The sequence below is a fragment of the Paramisgurnus dabryanus genome, chromosome 12, assembly GCF_030506205.2.
Source record: "Paramisgurnus dabryanus chromosome 12, PD_genome_1.1, whole genome shotgun sequence".
In the NCBI taxonomy this organism is placed as follows: Eukaryota; Metazoa; Chordata; class Actinopteri; order Cypriniformes; family Cobitidae; genus Paramisgurnus; species Paramisgurnus dabryanus.
This window is the reverse complement of record NC_133348.1, coordinates 3,075,556-3,100,005: the sequence shown is the minus strand read 5'-3', so window position 1 is coordinate 3,100,005 and position 24,450 is coordinate 3,075,556. Positions and strand designations below refer to the sequence as shown.

At 37.3% G+C, this 24,450-nt stretch overlaps 2 protein-coding genes across 2 annotated transcripts in view; one reads left to right on the top strand and one right to left on the bottom strand.

The window, feature by feature from the left end:
- The first annotated feature begins 13 nt into the window (after nt 1-13).
- Nucleotides 14-7,162, top strand: LOC135738237 (uncharacterized). The gene is made up of 7 exons (XM_065256175.2): nt 14-164; nt 348-405; nt 962-1,086; nt 2,713-2,782; nt 2,870-3,103; nt 4,548-4,733; nt 6,629-7,162. Exons 1-7 carry the CDS (start codon nt 96-98, stop codon nt 6,835-6,837), a joined length of 951 nt encoding a protein of 316 aa, XP_065112247.2. The 5' UTR covers nt 14-95; the 3' UTR covers nt 6,838-7,162.
- Nucleotides 7,163-7,226: 64 nt separating this feature from the next.
- The window catches only part of coq8aa (coenzyme Q8A, genome duplicate a), a 36,375-nt gene continuing 19,151 nt past the window's right edge, over nt 7,227-24,450 (bottom strand). The window contains exons 7-15 of the mRNA XM_065256174.2: nt 20,387-20,472; nt 20,160-20,300; nt 19,760-19,841; nt 16,989-17,082; nt 13,861-14,002; nt 10,215-10,322; nt 8,616-8,681; nt 8,447-8,533; nt 7,227-8,372 (exon numbers count right to left, since the gene is read on the bottom strand). Coding sequence (XP_065112246.1) covers nt 8,079-8,372; nt 8,447-8,533; nt 8,616-8,681; nt 10,215-10,322; nt 13,861-14,002; nt 16,989-17,082; nt 19,760-19,841; nt 20,160-20,300; nt 20,387-20,472 — 1,100 coding nt within the window. The 3' untranslated portion in view covers nt 7,227-8,078. The remainder of the gene's footprint in view (nt 8,373-8,446; nt 8,534-8,615; nt 8,682-10,214; nt 10,323-13,860; nt 14,003-16,988; nt 17,083-19,759; nt 19,842-20,159; nt 20,301-20,386; nt 20,473-24,450) is intronic.

Here is a 24,450-nt window from a genome sequence, read left to right as displayed (position 1 = left end):
CGACTGAATCCGAGTCAGTCAGTAAATCATTTCAGCTCAGCTCATATGTCTCCCATTTAGTTTCAACAACAACTTTCGGTTTCACTACATGAGAAATGAACTACACAGGGTTCGCAGGATTCTCCCAATGGCTTCCACACGCGTGGAGGTCCAACAAAGAAAAGGTACAAAAAGATACATTTAGTATTTTATTGTGTTAATCTTTCAAAACACACTGTGGTTCCCATAAAATGTATGTGTGGTACGTAAATTAAGTAACGAATGTGCCTGCAGTGCAGGTGCTAGTTAGTTTCAGAGCTTTTTTTTTTATAAATAACTATCTTTATTTTTGTTCATATTTGTTTAAGAACGGCAGAGATCTCCGAGAACAGATCAAGAAACTATCTAGATCGTCTGCTTTAGATGGTATGTCACATGATGCTTTTCGTACAATGGCTTCTTCATCACATCCTGCCTCATGCTAAATGTTACAGGTTTGCCAAGTGTAGGAAAGTAACCCTGCTTACGTAATGTAATGTTTATTCCTGTAGAAATTAATGGTTTCACAAGTTGGATCCTATATGTCAGGTAACATCCCCACACAGTCAGAAAAAGGGTACAAAAGCTGTCACTGGGGTGGTGCCCTTTAAAATTATCCTATTAGGCTATGTACTAATATTTAGGTACCAATATGTACATTTGGGTACCAGTATGTACCCTTTAGGTACAACGTTCTACTTTTTGAAAGGGTACCACCCCAGTGACAGCTTTTGCACCTTTCTTTCTACATTACCAGTAGATGCCCATAAACACCAGAATAATTTTCCCATAATTCCCATTATAACCATTACATCCATTAGAATTTTCTGTGATAGTTTCAATTGATGGCTTTAGCAGAGAGCATTATGAATAAAATGTATAATTTCAGCATGACATCTATTAAATGAAAGCTTTTGCAATATTGCCTTGTTTACACTTTCAGATGCAGGCATTGATGATGTTCAAGTCCTCACTTTGACGAGGGAAGATCTCAATGAGCTTTTCCCAGGAATCAAGAACTTTCAACTCCGAAGGAAGATTATGGAGCTTATAACAGCTGCAGTAAAGGTAACTCTGTCTCTCTAATGCAAGCCAGATAGTAAGAAACATGAATATATAAACTGCATCGCCACCCCAATAATATTTGTACTCGTAGGCTATGTTTTATTAAAGTATACAAATTTGATGGCATTAGATAACAAAATATCAAACCATTTGGCATCTGCAAACCAAGCAATGCTTCTCTAGGAACTAACTGATCTTTACAAGGTCAGAAAAATGTTCAGAAATTGTCCCAAGCTGTCACTAACCTTTAAAAATGTCCATATACACTCACCTAAAGGATTATTAGGAACACCATACTAATACTGTGTTTGACCCCCTTTCATCTTCAGAACTGCCTTATATTGATAGGATAGCATCTTGCAGTTGATGGAGATTTGTGGGATGCACATTCAGGGCACGAAGCTCCCGTTCCACCACATCCTAAAGATGCTCTATTTGGTTGAGATCTGGTGACTGTGGGGGCCATTTTAGTACAGTGAACTCATTGTCATGTTCAAAAAACCAATTTAAAATTATTTGAGCTTTGTGACATGTTGCATTATCCTGCTGGAAGTAGCCATCAGAGGATTGGTACATGGTGGTCATATAGGGATGGACATGGTCAGAAACAATGCTCAGGTAGGCCGTGGCATTAAAAAGATGCCCAATTGGCTCTAAGGGGCCTAAAGTGTGCAAAGAAAACATCCCTCAAACCATTACACCAGCCTGCACAGTGGTAACAAGGCATGATGGATCCATGTTCTCATTCTGTTTACACCAAATTCTGACTCTACCATCTGAATGTCTCAACAGAAATCGAGACTCATCAGACCAGGCAACATTTTTCCAGTCTTCAACTGTCCAATTTTGGCGAGCTTGTGAAAATTGTAGCCTCTTTTTCCTATTTGTAGTGGAGATGAGTGGTACCCGGTGGGGTCTTCTGCTGTTGTAGCCCATCCGCCTCAAGGTTGTGCATGTTGTGGCTTCACAAATGCTTTGCTGCATACCTCGGTTGTAACGAGTGGTTATTTCAGTCAAAGTTGCTCTTATATCAGCTTAAATCAGTCTCCTCTGATCTCTAGAATCAACAAGGACTGCCACATACAGGATGTTTTTCCCTTTTCACACCATTCTTTGTAAACCCTAGAAATGGTTGTGTGTGAAAATCCCAGTAAGTGAGCAGATTGTGAAATTCTCAGACCGGCCCATCTGGCACCAACAACCATGCCATGCTCAAAATAGCTAAAATTCTGACATTCAGTTTGGAGTTTAGGAGATTGTCTTGATCAGGACAACACCCCTAAATGCATTGAAGCATTTAAGAAATTGCATTAATAAGAAATTAAACAGGTGTTCCTAATAATCCTTTAGGTGAGTGTATGTACCATTCAAGTGCCTCAAGTTAATTGTCATATTGTTAATCGATGACACCTGCATTTGTTCAGTATAATTGTGAATATTATTCTACATTTACAAAAATACATTTGGAAGATGCTTTTACCCAAAGCGACTTACAGTGCATTACAAGGTATGCATTTTATCAGTATGTGTGTTCCCTGTTCAAACCCATGACCTTTTGCACTGCTAACCCACTGAGTTATACATGAGGTCAGTGTGGTGTGTGGTTATTGATCATTTTATTTCTAAAAGGATTCACCTCATCCCGGTCCAGAAACATTTGCCAATGCCCTGAAGAATTTAATGCAACACCGTAATAGCAGTGAGTATTGTGTGGCTTATAACATTTTTAATCAGAGAATAAAGATCAGAGAATCAAGGTGTTCAATATGGTTTTATTTTGTCACAGGTGATCCTGCTGTTCAGGATGTGTTAAAAGAGAGTCTTCGAACCTTCAGAGAAGTAGAAGAGCAGCTCAAAGCAGCACAAGCATCATTGAAACTGTACATCGAGGTCTTAAATGGTCTCAATGAAGCATTTGTTGATAAAGCACACTGGGGTTCAGAAGCAACGTTGGATAGCAGACAACCACCACATTTTGGCCCAGCTAATTCGATACCAATGAACATGCCAAGCTTTTATGGTAAGTACATTTTAGATGCCTTACCTTTAAAGGCACACTGAAAATATGCTCATTTTCCAGCTCCCCTAGAGTTAAACATTTGATTTTTACCGTTTTGGAATCCATTCAGCTGATCTCCGGGTCTGGTGGTACCACTTTTAGCATAGCTTAGCATAATCCATTGAATCTGATTAGACCATTAGCATCACGCTCAAAAACAACTTAAGAGTTTCTATATTTTTCCTATTTAAAACTTGACTCTTCTGTAGTTACATCGTGTACTAAGACCGACTGAAAATTAAAAGTTGTGATTTTCTAGACAGATATTGCTAGGAACTATACTCTCATACTGGCGTAATAATCAAGGACTTTGCTGCCGTAACATGGCTGCAGGAGGCGCATGATATTACGCAGTTCCCAGAAATAGTGCCCTTCTATTGAAAGATACTAAGGGGACTATTTTCGGCTGCTGCGTAATATCATTGCGAAACACTTTAGTTATTTTTGAGCATGATGCTAGTGGTCTAATCAGATGCAAAGGATTATGCTAAGCTGTGCTAAAAGTGCTAGCGCCAGACCCGGAGATCAGCTGAATGAATTCCAAAACTGTAAAAATCAAATGTTTAACTCTAGGGGAGCTGGAAAATGAGCATATTTTCAAAAAAAGTGGAATGTCCCTTTAAGAATACATGGCATTTACATTACTTTTCATTAAGGTTCTCAAACCACATGTAAAAATGTTTCAAAGAAAGAGGCTCACTGCTTTTGTCAAATTAATGACCTTAAGTATCACAAAATCTTAAAGGGGACAGAGAATGAAAAAAACATTTTTACCTTGTCTTTGTTGAATAATGGTAGTCTACCCGCATTCACGAACATACAAAAAGTTCTAGACATTCTAAACATCTCAGTCTCATAGAAATTCCTCTTTTAGAAATGTCAGCCAGAAAACGGCCCAATCTGAAAAACTGATGCTTATGACATCACAGGCATCTCACTGCCCCTCCACTTTAAAATAATTGGCTTCATTTTTTGAGTGGCAGCAAAGTCAGCCAATCAGAAGTGAGATTGCAAGTTAAGCCAGTAGGGGGAGCCAAATAGGTGCAAAACCACTTGTTTAAAATCCCCCACCCTAATAGAGCTATCTGAGAGAGGTTATTAGGAAGCTTCTAAGGCATTACAGACCTAAACAAAAATTGTCTATATGTCACATCACAGAACAAGGATAAATACCCCGTTCAATCATTCTATGTCACCTTTAAATATTTTACATCTCAGCTATGCTTACATTTGTTTACATTTATGACTTTGGCAGACACTTTTATCCAAAGTGCATTCAGCTACAGGAACAAAACCTTGATTGCAGAAACAAAAATGTTTTATTTCCAGATTTAAATAGTAATAAACATAATTTCGGTTTGGTTTTAGACGTTTGTATATGCCTATGTTTTATATATTTCTTCAGTGGAGCCGTCAGTCAAAGTGCATTCGCTCGTATGTGGCCAAACGCTTGGAGCGGATCGGCAAATTCTTGGGATGCTGGAGAAAGTTACATTAACTGATATAGCAGATTGTCAGCTGATACTGCTCTTCTGTCCAGTGGTGTCAAGAGCTGGAACTGACATTGAAGAAGCTCTGAGGAAACTCCCAGGTATGACAAAATCATATAGAAGTAGAGATTTAGAGGTTTGTTTAAATTAACATGTTGAATATCAGACACCCTTAGGAAGTATGACTGCAATGATCATCAGTAAATTAAGGAATAAAGGTCAAGGTATGGTCCATTTTTTCCACGTATGCGAGGGTCACAATTTTCATCATCACAAGAGTGCACGCATACTGTATGTGCACCACCAGATTTTTGAAACCCTGCGTACATCACACATGCATGTACATTGCACAGATGAGTCAAAAATACTTTATATACAACTATACTTTGCAAGGCTGTGCATTCAACCGTGTGCGTACGTTCTTGTACACATATAAAAACAGACTATTCTCTGACACCAAATTCTTAGCACCAATTGTGCTTTTTATCCTTCATGTGTACCTTTATCCAGTATGTGGAAAGCTGGTATGCAGGGCAGAAAATTGTAGGCACCACAAAAATCTATGTCTTGGTATGTCTTTATTTACAGTATAAATATTTGTAAAAAATTAAATCAATGTAGATTTACTTAAGAAGCAAAACTTAGGATTGACAACTAAAATATTACAGGTATAGTCAATTGTATGGTTACCATCATTAAAACAACATGAATGCAAGTAAATGATGACGGAATTTTCATTTTTGGGTGAACTTCCCTTTAGGTCTTGTTTAAAGGAAAACACCACAGTTTTTCAATATTTTACTAAGTTTTTACATCAACTTAATTATTTAATAAATACATATCTTTTTTCAATGCGTGGACTTCATCTTTGCACAACGCGTTGTGAATGTGTTAGCATTTAGCCTAGCCCCCATTTATTCCTTAGGATCCAAACAGGGATGAACTTAGAAGACACCAAACACTTCTATTTTTTTCCCTATTACATGAGTAGTTACACGAGTATAAATGTTGCACATGTTTTAAACGGATAAAAAATGAGAACTATATTGTATGCACTTAGTTTGCAACACTTCGACCTCTTGTGCAACCCTCTGACCTTATTTTTTATCCACTTAAAAAACCCACCACATTTTTTTTTGTGCCACAATACTTACCCGTGTAACTACTCATGTAACAGTCTTTAAATAGGGAAAACATGGAAGTGTTTGGTGGCTTCTAAATTCATCCTTGTTTGGATCCTAAGGAATGAATGGGGCTATGCTAAATGCTAATACATTCACGACGCGCTGTACAAAGATTAAGTGCTCGCATTGAATAAAGATAGGTATGTATTAATTCGTCTAAGGTGAGGTAAGAACATAGTAAAATATTGAAAAACTGTGTTTTTGTGTGGTGTTTTCTTTTAACTTTAGATAGTTTATTTTTCTTAACCCATTGGCCATTTTTATACCTGTTTTAAGCATGAACTCACTTCATTTTCATATTTGTTTTCAGAAAACAAGACCTAATGTATTGGGTCTCAATCTTAGTTTTGCTTCTCAAATAAATGCACCTAAATTTTTTTATATTTATACTGGAAAACAAAACAAACATACCAAGTAATAGATTTATTTTTGCAGTCGGTTCAGATTCTGAGATACACTGTTACGGTTATTTTACCATGCTGCCTTAATGCTGTGATTCTCAATCCAGTCCTGTAGCCCCTAACATTGCACATTTTGGATGTCTCTCATCACACACCTGAGTAAACTCAAGACACAAAAACTGCTGTGTGTCCATTAAAGGAGTAGTCCACTTTAAAGATGGACCCATTGATTTACCATAGTATTTTTTTCTTACTATGAAAAGTCAATGGACCCCATCTTTAAAGTGGACTACTCCTTTATGAGAGACATACATCCGAATGTTGGGGGACCGATCCAGTTGAGAATCACCACCTAAATGGAAAACGCATTACTCTGAATAACTCTGCAGATTACTTTGTGTATGTTTACAGGTGATAAAGCCACAGTTCTAGTAGTGATGCATCACACGCACAACCAAAACTATGTGTGTCCAAGTCCAAACATATCATCATCATCTCAAGAAAACCTAGTGGATCTTGTGAACGTGCTCTTCCACGATACAGCAAACGGCCTTCTAATGTGTCCAGAAAATAAAACTGCAGTGTCCAGAGTTCAGTCTGTTATACAGCAGTGGCTGTAAAGTTGAACAAATATGTTAAGAGTTGGTTTCATAAATACTGGAAAGAATAAATATCATTGTTACAAAATGTTTACATTTTTCCAAAAATTTATTGTGCGATAATTTTGTTTATAATAAAATATACTTAACTGATTTAAATTTTTATTCTTATTTGATCAAAATGCTGCTGCGGGTAATACACTGTATGCAATGTTAAAAAAACATTAAGGAAACTAATACGGATCTGGAATCCGAAAAGAATTTGTTATTCCCACCTAGGTAGTGCGTTTTGTCATTTCTTGAAGCGCTCGATATGTTATATCTTCTGTATGTGCCAATAAAATCTGTGATAGTATTTCATGACAACAATAAAGATTAACATGTCTGCATATAAACATTCAAGACTTGCATTTTGATTCAAAAACATTTAATATTTTCAGATCATTATCACAATTTTATCACAATTTTTTAGTAAGAATGCCAATAGCAAGACTGTTAGAAAAAAGCTCCCAAACATGATATGAAGTCATTCTTACACTAAACAATGCTTTCTTCTTTTTCTTGCTTTGATTCTTTTAGGCACATTTAAATTCATTTACAGAAGTGACACCCCATCCCATCTTCAATAATATTTTAACATCTTAAAATGCATTATATCAAAACAGGCTTGATGTTTTCATAGACCAAAATAGTCAAGCCCAATGATGTACATCAGAGAAAACCGAAAATAAAGTAGCCAATCTAGACAGATGGATTTATCTTAAGGAAATAAAAGAACTATCAATCGCCTTACTTTGGCCTTAACAAGAGTCTACTTTGTGCGTGACATTCACGAGTCAAACAAAACCATGAAAGAAAATACGTAATGCTTTCTTAAACAATATATGCATCAAAGTTAACGGTCCTCGTATGCGAAGTAGTCCAGAAACCTGGAAAAACCGTTGGCTTGTTTATTAAATGTTCAAAGTTCTACAGCCAACAGTTTACAATCCCAAAGCCTGATGAGTAACCAACTTTCTTGGTTATAGGACAGGCACATCGAAATATCCATTGGAATAGCAATCTTTTCATTACACGACCATTATCCATGGATATCATTTTTCCAAAAAACACTCAATAAACAAAAAAAACCAAAAAAAAAAACAAATGTGTATGATGGTAAAGTTCGATCAGTCAAGAGTGCCATTCGTCAACATTCGTAATTGGCATTGTGCTTCCGCTATGCCAAACCCTGAACTCTGATTGGCTGGAAATACTGTCCATCATTTGCTTGGTCCTTTCCCACGCTTGCTCCAGTAATTGCTATAAGCCTCATTGAACATGTCCTTGCAGCTCAATTTAGCACCGAGGCGGGAACATATGAGGAATGACCCGCCCATTTTGCGGTGCAGTGAATAGGTTTCCTCGGGCGGGGGGACGAGTCGCTGTTTGAGCATGACAGGGATGAGGTTGTGGATCCGCTCAGTGGTGCTCTGAGTCCCAAAGTCAAACGGCTCCTCGGATGAGAAGGCCTCGCCCAGGATCATCACCGCGTCCACATGAGCGTTCTCCATTGACTGGGTGGGTACAAGAGGTCATGTTGGCACAGGTTTTACCAAAACAAAAAAAGTTGAGGGTGTGGTTACTTTACCTTGGACTCGTAGCCAGTCAAGAACTTCATGTCTATGGATCGTTTCAGCACACTTTCTCGATCTGCATCTACTCCTGCCTTGATGATCTTTTGAAAAGAGGAAATACAAACATTAGAAAGAGAACGACAAATTTTCTGTACTGGTTTACGTTTGCTTGTACACGTTTACCTCTATATAAAGGTCTGTAAAACTCTCGTCAAAACCTCTCGTTGCCCCAAAGTCCAGCAAAGCCACCTGTGGATTTAAAAAAAGCTTCATTACTTAAAATCCAACTCAAAATGATCCATGCAAAAATGCTTGCATAGATAGATAGGATGGATGGGATGGGTTTGGATAGGATGGGATGGATAGGATGGGATTGGATGGATGGATGGGATGAGTAGGATGGGACTGGATGGATGGATGGATAGGATGGGATTGGATGGATAGGAATGGATGGATGGGATTGGATGGATAGGAATGAATAGATGGAATTGGATGGACGGGATTGGATGAGTGGATTGATGGGATTAGATGGATGGATAGGATTGGATTGATGGGATTAGATGGATGGATAGGATTGGATGGGATTGGATGGATGGGATTGGATAGATAGGATGGGGATGGATGGATTTATGGAATTAGATGGATAGGATGGATGGATTGATGGGATTGGATGGATGGGATGGATTGATGGGATTGGATGGATGGGATGGATTGATGGGATGGATTGACGGGATTGGATGGATGGGATGGATTGATGGGATTGGATGGATGGATGGGATGGATTGATGGGATTGGATGGATGGATGGGATGGATTGATGGGATTGGATGGATGGGATGGATTGATGGGATGAATTGATGGGATGAATTGATTGGATGGATGGATGGGATGGATTGATGGGATTGGATGGATGGATAGGATAGGGATTGGATGGATGGGATGGATTGATGGGATTGGATGGATAGGGATGGATGGATTGAATGGATGGATGGATGGGATTGTATAGATAGGATGGGGATGGATTGATGGATAGGATGGATGGATTGATTGGATTGATGGGATTGTATAGATAGGATGGGGATGGATGGATTTATGGAATTAGATGGATAGGATGGATGGATTGATGGGATTGGATGGATGGGATGGATTGATGGGATTGGATGGATGGGATGGATTGATGGGATTGGATGGATGGATAGGAATGGATGGATGGATAGGAATGGATAGATGGGATTGGATGGATAGGATGGGGATGGATTGATGGATAGGATGGATGGATGGATTGGATTGATGGGATTGTATAGATAGGATGGGGATGGATGGATTTATGGAATTAGATGGATAGGATGGATGGATGGATGGATTGATGGGATTGGATGGATGGGATGGATTGATGGGATTAGATGGATGGGATGGATTGATGGGATTAGATGGATGGGATGGATAGGATAGGAATGGATGGATATGAATGGATAGATGGGATTGGATGGATAGGATGGATATGAATGGATGGATGGGATTGGATAGATAGGATGGGGATGGATTGATGGATAGGATGGATGGATTGATTGGATGGATGGGATTGTATAGATAGGATGGGGATGGATGGAATTGGATCGATGGGATGGGGATGGATGGATAGAATGGGATGGAGTGGATTGGATGGATGGAAGTATGAACATTAGCAGAGATAAAAAAATATTATAGAAGTATGTTATGTTTGCATTTACTAAAAATACCTTATTGTAAAATGTTACCATTTATACATGACACGTGATCTTACCCGGTGAGTTTGTGGATCGTAGAAGAAGTTGGACCAGTTGGGGTCGGTCTGCATGTATCTGAACTCAAAAAGCTCCCTTAGACACAGGATCAAGATGTTCCTGCAAATCTGTGCATCAACAAAATGTTTGGTTACTGCAGTTGACAGCAGTTAAATCCCATGTGTTTATGCATAAACTACTTAAGCGTACTACTTAGTTTACCCTCAACAAAAATCAGGCTGTTTAAATGCAATGTTTACAGACAACATAACAGATAATGGTTTAAATCACAGTTAAATTGTCTGTTTAAACATTTCAATCACATTCATTTGACATTTTAAATCAATGTAGGACATTACGTCCATACAGAGCTTGATCAACTAAACTTATTTTTTGGCTGTACTCTTGTTTAAATGTCAACATAATTTTCCTTAAAACTGTACGAAAACATTTTCACCACACAGTGGCAGTAATGTCTCACTGGCTTCCACATTTTGGTCATTTAAGACTCCAAATAAAAGAGGTCTTTTGCGCCAAGGACCCCTTTAAATGGATGGAGAGGAGGAGCATGGACCCCCAGTACATGTATCAAGACTGGATTTACATGCTTTTTCATTGATATTAATTACAAAGATATTAAAATATTTTTTGATGTATAATGAAAAAGAATTCATTAAATTTTCTCAATGTTTTTTAAGGATAGTGGTTGCACGCAATTAAATGATCTAAATTTAGATCACATATACAATTAATCATTTTACCAAGAATAAAAAAAAGAAAAAAAATCATCACCACAATTGCTGTTTTGTTTTCTGTTTAATTGTTTTCCACTTATAATAAAAAAAATTAAAAGATATATGCATTTAGTTGTAACTTACTCGATGGTTTTTAGTTACCTTAGCACAATTAAATTGAGTTGATCGAAGTAAAAATTCAGCAATGCTACAATTATTAAATTATCTCAGTTCTACTCAAATTTTTTAAATATAAAAGTTGTTATACTACAGCAACAGCACATATTAGCAAGCTAACCATACCCAACACTCAGCTGAAACAGAAGCTGATTATAGACGGTTTAATCAGACGCACGTGTGCTGACGCGATACATGACTGGATCCGAACTTTAATTCCGGTTTTGTTTTTTTTAATGGTCTGACTAGTTGCTAAACTGATCTCTTGAACAAATGCCTCGTCGAAAATAACAAATGTTTTGGTTCCTAGGTAATCCATGTGTTTTTTTTGCTTTTTATATAAATAAACTACGTTTAAAGAACTTTGTTGTTATTTAATCTAAGCCGAGTTTACCGGAAGTTACGTGTGGACCACGACAGTTTATGTTGTTACTGCTGAAACAGTCTATAGCAGAAACATTTCCAATGTAAATGCTTTCAAATCAAAACATTTACACTTGTAATGCTTTCTGATCAAAACAACACTAACTGATAAATGTCAATAGCCTCTTACACACAGTAATTCTAGTAAATTACCATGAATTTACCAGAATGAATTTACCAGTAAATAGAAAAATGTGCTGTTCACACATGCAGTGACGTTCCGTCTTTTTACCAGCAAGACAACATTCACACATCAGTATCAAAATACCGGTAAACTCGGAGAGAAAGCGGAAGTTACCTGTGGCACGCGGCCGCGAGCTCCGTGTCGTATTTGTACACAATGGCGGTTATGACTTAATATCGTCGGTCCGTATTTTGTTGTTTTCACATCTGTGGCAAACGGTCGCGAAGTTGCTCGTGACCAAACAACATTGCGTTAGGCGGCGTCAAACGGAACCTGTGTTTGCACATTAGGCTTCACAGAGAATGTGCTAAGGACGTCGGCAATTTGGCAAATATATGGTAAGCTGTTTTAAACAACTTTGAAGAAATGTGGATGTTAACTTCAGTTGTGCCCGACTTTTAAGCAGCATGGGTGTGGAAACGAACGTAAACAGTGCGGTGGTAAATGCGTCATCTGTATAAAAACGTTCTGATTGGCCCGATCTGTCAGCGCGGTCTGACGTCGTCCGTTCTAAATGCCGGTAATCCTATATTTTTCGTTCACACATAGCGCTTACCGGTAAATTACTGGTAATCTTACAACCTGTCTTACTGGTAAATTGGGAGCACTGATTTACCGGAAAGGTTCTGTTCACACATGACATGTTAACTGCAATTTACCAGTAAATACTGTATGTGTGAAAGGGACTAATGAGACTGTTGTCATCTTAAGCAAATGCTCTACTTGTCTGCACAAAGGTAACAATTTAAAATCCCAACAACAAAACAGAAACCAATAAAACAACATACATAAATAAGTCCCCCCTTTTCTAATTTTAATAAAAAATGTATAAAATAACCAGTTATTTTAATATTTACTTTCATTTACTTTACTTTTCATCTACTGGAAATTCCCACTCAGTTTTAGCTATATTGCTTTAATACAACACAAATTATTTATGTAGTCCCAACTTAAATTAATCATGTTAACAAAGGTTGATTTTAAAACACATAATACACCTAGAAACCACTTAATATTTTTCATTAAAACAAAAAACGATATTGGATTAAAATGCACAAATTTTGTTTACTTTGTTTTATTAGTATCAAATTTTTTTCAGTGTACTACATAAAATTTGTATTTAACAAAGTAGATTTTATAGTGGTAACGTTCATTTTAATCAGGTTTTCATTTTTTATTATTGGCCTATTTATTAATGCATTTTTGTTTTATGCCTAATTTAATTTTTCGAATAAACAAACAAACTTGACTTAAATATTAACTATGATCTTAAAAATCTTTTAATCTGAGGGTGTATGGTTAAATACTTGAAATTACTTTTGTAGACAAAAATATAGCTGTGCCAAACAGATTAAATTTGGTAATTAGAAAATAATTATTTTAAAATATTATTTTCATATAGATGACTTAAATTGAATATTAAAGAAAAAGCAGCCAATAAGAGCGCAGATTAAATGTGAACTCCCTTAATATTATTTCAAATTCATCCTAAGGTGAAACTTCAAGAAGCTTCTTGATAAAATGACACACACACGGTCTGTACGATATTTAGGCAAAGGATGACGATTGATAAAATATAACAAAGTTTTGATTTATTTTCGATGCTTTTAGTCACCAACATAATTCCCAGAGTTACATTTGTGTTATGCCATAGTTTGGACGAGTTTATTATTATTCTGTAATGTGATCAAACTAAGTAAAGAACGAGTGAGTGCTTCAAAACTTTTGACAAGTAGTGTAAATTGCATTCAAACAATATTTGGAAAACAACACAGTAATACCTCCGCAAACCCTTGTTGAAGACTACTGATAGGCCAATATATTGCAGAGGGCGATATTTAGATTTTTTTTCGGCATCAGCGGATAAATCTTTCTATCGGCTAGTAAATTTCTCATAAATTTCTAAATTTGATGTTTGAAATGAAAAGACCCTCTGTATCACTCAATTTAAAGCCAAAGTCTGACTGACAGTAAAATGACCAATCATATTTCACTTTTTTACATGATGTTATGTTGTGTCACACACACACACACACACACCATATATCGGCCAAACAGCTTTCTTAATATAGGTAACGTCCTTTAAAAAAAAAAATCTCTCAGACTGTGGTGTGCCTTATTTTAACAGTAAAAGATCTCAGCTGATACCTCGTTTTTCAGATCTTGTGAGAGATTCTCGGCCTGGTCCAGAGGGAATCCCGGCACCAGCTCGGTGGTGAGGACGTGCTGGCTGCTGAGTTCGTCGATTACCTCTGGCACGTAGAAGAATGGGTGATCTTTTAAAAGCTCCCTGTCAAAAACCACAGAGCATCTGAGTCAGTGAACACAAGCATGCCATATCGCACGTGCACCACAGGACGTGCTAAAGAGCACACACTCGGGTGAGCCTCTGCTTTGAAGGGAAAGCTGTGATTTTAATTTGTGCGCTTCAGCAAATCAGGGTGATGAACGCGGTATGCATAAGGGCTTAGCCTAAAAGAACTAAAGGAAATTCAATTGCATGGTTATTTTCCTGTCTCATCAAACATAACAAGGTGGGGGTTTTTTTCAGACAAAACAGTATGTTATATTAAGACCATAATATGTGGGTATAACAGCTTTAGTCAGGGAAATGGTATTTTGAAACTGTAGCTCGCTGAACTACAAGCTGCTGATACATTAAAGTACAGTGATACTACATTTGATACTAAACCATCGAAAAAGTTACTAAAATAAGCATCAGAGTTTTATTTCAATCTTCCTCAGTCAATATTAAACTTATCCAGGTTATAGTTTTAACAGAATATTCTTTACCTTATGTAGGATGATTTAATGTACAAAACAATAATTTACAAAAAATTATTATAGCTGGGTTTTCGCACACTGACACATTTAGACAAAATGCAAAACTGTGATAACAGAGTATTTATTTTGATACAAAAAAAGATGTAAAATGTAGTGACTTCTAAAAACAAGGAGCTCAGATGCATAAGCCGATGAACACCACCTCCGTCCCAAATGAAATAATGATATAAACCGAATGCTCTCGGCACGTATTGTTCATCAAATACCTTCGGTTAAAATTTGCTTAATACTGTGCACAGGTCATTCAGAAATTCAGCTTGTTTGACATAATCCGCTAAACACCATGTCAAAGTTATCTAAAGCCCTATTCATAATGTGTGGTTCAGTTTCATCATTTGCAATCTTTCTAGTTGTCAAAGACAGTCAAATTTGTTAAATAGCAATAAAATACGAAAGTGACATATGTAAAAATAAGGCATAACTTTTTCATTGCCACTGAAGTAAAATTACTGAACTTTTGCTGCGTACACACCAAACGACAAGCATCGCGTTCCTTGATCTAGATTACTTGAGGGATTCAACTTCATAGCATGCTAAATTTTCCCTTGAGTAAAATATTTTCTAATTGCGCAAAGACATGTTAGATGCGAATAGCAAATTTTTGCGGCGATTGTGTTGTCAGAGTCGCAGCATTTGCATCGGCCCGCGTGAGATTAGGTCTTTGAATTGATTGTGTATGTAATCTTCTTGTGCAAATTGCTGATTACGCATTTGGTGTGTACGTCAGACGCACTTAAAGGAAAACACCACCGTTTTTCAATATTTTATTATGTTTTTACCTCAACTTAGACAAAATTAATACATACCTTTTCTTCAACGTGTGCACTTTTAATCTTTATACAGCGTGTCGTGACTGTTAGCATTTAGCCTAGCCCCATTCATTCCTATGGCTCCAAACAGGGATGCATTTAGAAGCCACCAAACACTTTCATGTTTTCGCTATTTAAAGACTGTTACATGAGTAGTTACACGAGTAAGTATGGTGGCACAAAATAAAACTTTAGTTTGGAGCCATAGGAATGAATGGGGCTAGGCTAAATGCTTGTACATTCAAGAAACGCTGTACAAAAATTAAACGTGCATGCATTAAAAAAAAAGATAGGTATGTTTTAATTCATCTAAGTTGAGGTAAGAACATAATAAAATATTGAAAAACTGGTGTTTTCCTTTAACTCTTTCCACGCCATTAACAAGTTATCTCGTCAATTCGCAATACTGCTATTATCCACCAGGTGACGCACTTCCACAACTTATAAAACCCGGAAGTGTCGCACTAGGCCAAAGTTTTGAGGATCACTCTGCATCTGATCTCTATCAAAAGTCCTTTCCAAAAATGTTTGTAAAATTTGTTGTTTTTGAAGAAACCTACCCATATTTCAGAGGTGATAAAAAGAGAACTGATGACGGTAGGATAAAAAAAATTAGTTTGAAAGCAGAGGGTCTGTTCTTTCATTTAATATATTGTGTGTATATATATTTAAAGAAGATAATTTTCTGGGAGGCATTAAACTTTTGTGAAAATCATGAAAAAAGGGTTTCGTATATGAACTTCTCAAACACTATCGATTGATGACTCGGATATGAAATCTCTGATTTAATTGGCCAAACAAACCAATTCAATAAAATCAATTGGACTTCCCCACACAAACACAAAGAGATAAGATAATCTCAAGATAAGTTAATTTGTCAACAGTCAGTTTGCCCTTAATAAACACTCAAACCCTGACTGATCTACTTAAAGATGAAGACATTCAGTTAAATACATTTCCTTATGTGTGACACGTTTATCTTTGAACGTGTGATTCTTCACAATCCCTGTGAAAAACAGGGTGCTCAACAGATAACAGGTCATGGGGTGGACAAACCGGTTATCAATATTTACCATTTCCAGTTCTGCTTTACTTAAAACCTGTCAGCACACAAACTGTTCCTTCACACCAGGTCATTCAAACCCTGTCCTACTATGTCCTAAATGATGAGGCGATATTTTTAGTCTTGCGTTCTAATAGCGGCGCTCGAAAGATGATATTATATGAGAATACAGACGTGCCCGATCATTGCGAGCAGTTGTAATGTTTATTTTTGCCTTGAGAAAACTTTCCTCAAAGGGCATTGGGCTACAGGCAGAGCTTGGATAATTTTAGGTCTTGTATCAGGCACAAAGGTGTCTGAAATGATCTCAGGGTCAAGCAAGTGACAATAAAAAAGCATTTGTAGATCAGTTGGTAAAGCATTATGTTAGGTTGGGGTTTGATTCCCAGTGAACAGATGTATTGAATAAACATATAGACACTGTAAGTCGCTTTGAAAAAAGCATCTGCCAAATGCATAAATGTATGTGTAAATGTGTAATGTCATATTATATGTTTATATGGATGAACACAATTCTTTAATATAGATGAAAGCTAAGATCTCCGGTTTTCTTGACTCACTTGAATTTCCGAGCACACTTGGCTTCTCTAATGTAATCGCACTCCAACGTCAGCTCACGACGCATCACATCCATCAAATGCTCTGGGAACAAACCTGCAAAATCATATACAAAACACAGTCACAGATGAGTCAGCGGCTTTTGAGCTACAAACAAACAAGCAGACATTACTTTGAAAATGTAACGTGGATCACATTTGGGAAATGAATGAATCATAATACATTAAGATGCCCGTAATTCTTCGTAGTTTATATGAACATATTTGGCACACCCATAAAAACTATTTTGGCCTCACAAAATCTTGGTCAAAGTACAGTCTGAAATTTATCGACCCTTCATTAACTGACTTTCATATCACCTTAAACTCAGATCCAAGTGCACAGACATTCAAAGTTACCAAGGGAACTATTTTTGGGCGCTATGTAATATCATTGCGCCTGCTGCAGCAATGGTATGGCAGCCAATTTCTTGATTATTACGCCAGAATGAGAGTATAGTTCCTAGCCATATCTGCCTGGAAAATCGCAACTATTAATTTTACAGTCTTAGTTCCTGATTTAACTACAAAAGAGTCAAGTTTAAAATAGGAAAAATATTGAAGCTCTTTGTCTATTTTTGAGCGCAATGCTAAATGGTCTAATCAGATTCAATGGATTATGTTAAGCTATCCTAAAAGTGATACCGCCAGATCCGGAAATCAGCTGAATGTTTTTCAAAACAGTAAAAATAAAATATGTTTAACTCTAGGGGAGCTGGAAAATTTAAAAAAAGTGTAGTGTCCCTTTAAAATTGGTGACAGAAGTACGATATTTTCTGTCTAATATTCCATTAAACTATTATTTAGGTGGCAACAAAAATATTTTATTTATAAATGACTTTCTGTAAGTTTACTTAACCTCTCGACGCGCACTAGCTCGCGGACGGAAGGACGTCAGTTTTTTTTAATGCTGCTAACAATATATAAATAGCCTACTGTGTACAAACAACAATAATAATAACACTACTATACATCGTTTAAAAGGTCTAAGGGTTTAGCGTCAGTGTATGGTGTCCGTTTTGAGATAAAATTGCTCTAGTATCATAAATATAGTATTTTATTACAGAAGTCCAGATAACAACATGCATAATATAAACTGACTCCTTACCTTTGTGCTGGTATAAGGAACGCGAAACGAATCCAGTCTGTTTCAGATGTGTGAATAACCCATAAAAACTCTCCAACAAAGTACATCCAATGACCAGTTTTGTCCACAAATGCGTATAATCCGTGAAATATGGATATATTTTCCATTGTTTACATCAGATTTCAGATGCACGTCTTCTAATAGATTATAATATACAATCTGAGGACTATTTACATCGTAACACTTGTATATGAGAGCACACTCGCGTTCAAAACCAGCGCTCGAACTTGATTGTACAAGTAGGCGGGAGTATAATACATAATATCCAAACAGCGCTGTCTAATATCGTGACGTCATCTGACTCGCGCGTTCCTCCAATGACTTCATGGAAAATATTGATAGACAGAACGTGTAGCCAATTAGAACACGAATTCAACGATCTTTGTGTGAAGCTTTATTTCCTGGTGTGGATACGGCATTTTATACGCTTATATAAGGATAAACAATAAAAAGAACGAACGTGTATGCATGTAAACAAAAGACTTTTATTTTGTGGCTGACTGGCACTTAGAAAAGGCACTAGTCTTACAAAAACTCTTGCAAGAACCTCATTTTTGGGTCTATTGACTTCAAACGTGAAATATAACTTCTTTAGACTTGTGGCTTTGGCCTCATTGCATTAATAGGTTTCACACATATATTTATCATTAAGATTTTTAGTGTTAAAAAAGATGTTATGCAAAAAAATTTTTATTACAATGTACTTCAGCCTCTCTAACTTTTTTTTTTTTAATCTTAAAATAATTTTGAAACATGGAAAACGAAGCTCAAAGTGTCTTCTATCTAATGATACCACAGTTATGCTTATACTATAAATGGTTTAGTAAAAACAGCCCTTTTAGTGAAAGTAGGTATTTTCATGGTTTCAGGCCAGAATGGGGGTGCTTTTCAAGATTAAAGGGGACAGAGAATGAAAAATTTTTTTTACCTAGTCTTCTTACATTTTTACCACATTCACTAACATACAAAAAGTGCTAGACATGCTAAACATCTCAGTCTCATAGAAATTCCTCTTTTAGAAATGTCAGCCAGAAAACGACCCAATCTGAAAAACTGATGCTTATGACATCACAGGCATCTCACTGCCCCTCCACTTTAAAATAATTGGCTACATTTTTTGAGTGGCAGCAAAGTCAGCCAATCAGTAATGAGATCGCAAGTTAAGCCAGTAGGGGGAGCCAAATAGGTGCAAAACCACTTGTTTAAAATCCCCCACCCTAATAGAGCTATCTGAGAGAGATTTTTAGGAAGCTTCTAAGGCATTACAGACCTAAACAAAAAAATTTTTGTCAACATGTCACATCACAGAACAAGGATAAATACCCCCCTCATATCATTTTATGTCACCTTTAAAAGTTTTAATGAATACATACAGTAGGACACAGAGAGCTGAGGTGTGTGTGGAAAGAAATGACTCAAGTCATGAATCTGGGTCGCCTGTGCATCATCCTCACTACGCAACCTGTCTGAGCTCTCAGACTATTCATCAGGCCATGGCCTCATATCAATGAACTTATTTGGATATCCAAAAAACCTAACTGACGTACAAACTGAGATCAGTTTATTAAACGCGTAATGAGTTCTTCACCTTCAGGAAGTGCATTGCTCATGCTTAGTACAGTCATCAGGTTATTTACATCACTGTTGATGCTTTGTGCAACTCCAGGATACTGCAAGAAAAGAAAGAGCAAATCACACCAGGCTCCAAAAACATCACACAATAACAGTTCAGTCTGTAAGCTAAAACATTATAGAGATCGGAGACAGGCCTGACAATGAGAGATCCAGAAAAAAACCTGTAGCAGTTCTTTAACTTTTTGTTCTTCAGACATAATTTTGGACATGTTACAAATGGTTGAATATAATATGAGACTTCTGGCCTTAGATACATTGAAAACCGACCTGCAAATTTTTCACAAAATATTGATTGATGAAGAAAGCATGTTTTGATGTTCACTTTTCATACAGGAAGACATCCTGCAACAAACCTGGATTTTCATGGCAACTTCTCGACCATCTTTCATCCTGGCCAGATGGACCTGTCCGATGGATGCAGCAGCAAAGGGTCTTTCTTCAAACATGTCCAATTTATCCCTCCAGTTCGGGCCCAGGTCATTGTTCAGGGCTTTCTGCAGAGCAAACATATGTGTGAAATGTGTACTCTGTACCTTTAAATAAAGCTCAACAATTGGCTTGGGATTTAAGTAGATGGTACCATCATCTGTTTGATCGGCATGAAGTCTGCGCTCTGACGGACGCGTTCGAAAATCTTGGCGAGCTGTGGGTTGATGAATGCATCATCTGAAATTAATAAATAAACTGATGTTAGTATAAATACTACATAATGCACTGTTCAGACCACCAGCGACTTTCTCGTTGTGTGTCACACGTTTCTTTTTAATGAGGTCATCCCTAATTCTTGTTGCTATAAACAAATGAGTAATGTAGTAATTTCAACTCCACTTCTTCACTCTCAATGGTAGTTGTTCCCAACAACGGCCACTGACACACGCATCGCCGAAAGTCGGCAAGTCTCCATTGAAATTAAGCTCATGTCGCTCTGCTACTGCTAGTCGATGGCTGCATACGATCGGGGCATACGTCTTTAAGATACACTGATAGCCGCTCACACTAGTGTTGGGCGATATGCCCCATTTTGAGATCGTCCTATCGTCAGCCTGTGAGATCGGCGATACACGATAGTATCGGGGGGCGGGGCAGTAGTTTACTCATTTATTTATTTGTTCATTTATGACAAGACTTGATTGGTGGAAAAAAGAACAAGAGCAACACCGTCATGAATGCATCTTTCTTAAAACTAATGCCATTAATCTGAGTGCGTCATTAAAGCCCAGACGCTCTTTGCGTGCCAGAGAGCGAGAACAGGACACGCGCTGGTTTTAACCCTCTGCGCGCTAACAACCTCTAGTGCAAGGAAATGTCAGAGATAGGGCTGCTCAATTATGGGAAAAATCATAATCCTGATTTTTTACACGATTACTTAATGACTGTAAAAACATGCACCTGCGCAGACACACGCAGCGCACATAAAAATAATTAAATGCATTTGTTTAGTGCTGTTGCAGAAGGTTACACGTGTCAAGCAGTGGTGCTCTCAGAGGTGCCTTTTTAAACACACTGGTCCAGCGGAACACAATCATATTTTAAACACGAGGGATGTATTGCTAAAACTCCTTGAAAAGCATATCATAAACAGGATTACTATCTGACTTCAAGTTCAGACAGAGCGCAACTCTCTGCACGTACGCGAGAGTGGCGCCAATATGCAGCGGGTTATAATTTAAACAAAAGGAATAGTTTGCCTCAGCTCGCATGAAACGCATTAAACCGCACAAATACATAAGGATTACTACTTCAGTTTATGTTTAGACTTCGGATAGATGCGAGAGCGCGTGCATGTGAGACAGAGGGAAGCGTAGCTGCTCATCCACGCGCTGGATTTAGGTGCTAGAACGAGTCCGAGACGCGCGCATTAAGTGCATCTGCGTGCAAGAAGGAACTCTCTCTCTACAAGCTCTCCACGTAAAGTGAAGCACAAACCCTCATGCGAGGAAAAGCATGCAAAACTATGATGATGATGATAACAACCATTCGCCAACTATCGTCATGACTATCGCCATGAAAGCCTGCCATTGGCGATATGTCGGACGATCGTCGATACACGATACTATCGTCTATCGGCACAACACTAGCTCACACTCCGTATTAACATGTCATACATGCATATGAATATTTCCATGACTTTCTTTTTATACAAGTCTTAATCTTGTCTTCACATTTCTAAACCATTGCCATGGTTTTTATCCTGCTTGAGTTTTTTGACCTACATTTGAGTGATGACCTCACATTTAATGTACATTACTAGGAATTAGAGCCCAACCGATATATCGGCATGCCGATATTATCGACCGATATTAGGTATTTTCCAAACTATCGGCATTCATAATGGCCGATAAATTAATATCTTTTAAAAAACACGGACGAAACAGCCTTCATTAGATTTCCTCACTGTTGGTGTTTTTGACAGAGCGCTCTGAACCAGTAGCTGCTGGTGGGGTCCAGATTTAGGAGTCTAGCCACTGCCTGAGTCAAGTGATCAGCAATTTATATTTTGCTGTTGTTGTTATTTATCAGAACTTAACAAAATTTGTCTCCAGTCCTATTCAAAGTTATATTTATGAACCAAGTATTTTAAAACTGGTAACTTTAATTTGGTGGTTGTTGTTTTTGTGTTTTTGTTCAAAGGCCTTTCATATCTTAAGTTTGTATTTTTATACATTTTATTTATCAGAACTTTAATATATTTTGAAGTTCCTCTGTTCTGTTGTGACAATAAAAGAAACAAGTTTCTTTTTAAAATGCATTATCATATCATTTTAGTTAAAACTCATAAATAACTACAAATAACTAATGTTAGGGAAATCTGTCAATGTTTTGTTGCGCATTTCTGAAAAAAAATATCGGCCGATATATCGGATTTTAAAACCAACAAACATTTGTATCTGTATCGGCCTTCAAAATCCTTTATCGGTCGGGCTCTACTAGGAATGCACCGATAAATCAGCCTATAATCGAAATCGGCACATAAAAGTAATTTTTCCCACTATCGGACAATAGCCCTATTCGGACGGGATTAGTTTTACAGGGGGACCTCTGAGAAAATCGTGCTTCTCAGAGGTCCTCTGTGTTTTTAATCCCGTCCGAATCGGCCATGTCTGTGTTTTTCTCTGATGACCTCCGTAAAAATTCCAGAGCAATTTACCTACTGTTTTTCGCCGAACTCAGAGGTCCTCTGAGAAATTTAATCCCGTCCGGATGCAAATGTCTGTGTTTGCCCGCAATATCTTTTGAAAACGCGGTTCATTTCGTGTTTTGGCCAACTTGATCTGCCGTAAGGTCTTACTAATGCGCGTATATTGTATTTCCTGAGTCCCATTCATTCAGATATGAATGTTTTTTCGCATTCGGCAAAATAAAGTAATTAAATCAAGACGAGCTGAATATCATACACTGTTAAGACTAAACACTGATATATCATTAACATTATAAGAAACTCCGTTCAAAGTTGTTCAACTCCGGAATGGTAATGTTAATTAATAAAGATATTAAATTGTATTAATCATTATTTCTTCATTATTTTTTGTTTGTTATAAGCAGACAGTTATATAAAACACGTAGGCTAATGTTACTTTAGTAGGATTTGTTTATTTTATTTTGATTTGTTAAAATTAAATTAATAAATTACATGTTCTGTCATGATTTTACATTTAAAGCAAAATATTAAACATTACAAACACGCGTATCCAGAGCACGTGCTACTGCAACGCCCAAATGCATGAAACAGACACTCCCATCTCTGGAATAGCCTGCATCATTTTAATCCCGTCCGAATCGGTACATAAAATCACAGACGTCCTGGGGGACACGCTGAAACTCAAACGTCGTTTGGAAAACTAATCCCGTCCGAATAGTGCTAATGTCAGATTGTTTAAAAACAACCAATGATCAGGGCAAATTATATCCTGGAAATCAAAAGGAGTGGAAAAACGTATCAGAACTCATGCTGTGTGATTATTTGTAATTGGGTGACAACGAAATAGTTGGTATCTTCGTAAAAAGCAAAACTATCAGTATCTCTCCATATCGTAGATACCAAGTATCGTATAGGTGCATCCCTATACATTACCTATTTCTTCTTTAGTACCTACGACATAACAGCTTAGTCATGTTGAGAACGTTCACAGCTTCCCAAAGGTCACGTTTCTGGCATGGCCATTAATTTGTTTTGAGCTTTGCCGATCCCAGTGCTGTTGCCCCACACTGTACAATCTACAGCTTACACAATACAGCCAAACTTACAATCTGAGTCACCCCGTGTATGCAGTAAGCACAGACAAAAATCACGTATTGAGATTGTGCTGTAAAATAGTGGGAGGAACAAGCAGTGCACATTCTTTCATTCGCTCTTTCCAGCATGAACTGAAGCACGTGAAGTTCATCCTCCTCCGCACAAATTTGTTGGATATGTGTGATACAGATCAGAAGAACGGGCATTTGAATAATGGCCAATGTCATGAAGTTGCACAATGTTTGAATCACTGGACAGTTAAATAGAAGTGGACACAAGGGTGAGGACAACTTCTCAAAAGACCCGAAGGATCCACAAATCGCCTCTATCAGTACCAACACCGTTCCTTATATTATATTATAAAACGGGCAGTTCTGGTTCTTCATTCTGATTGGTTGAAACGCGTTCTA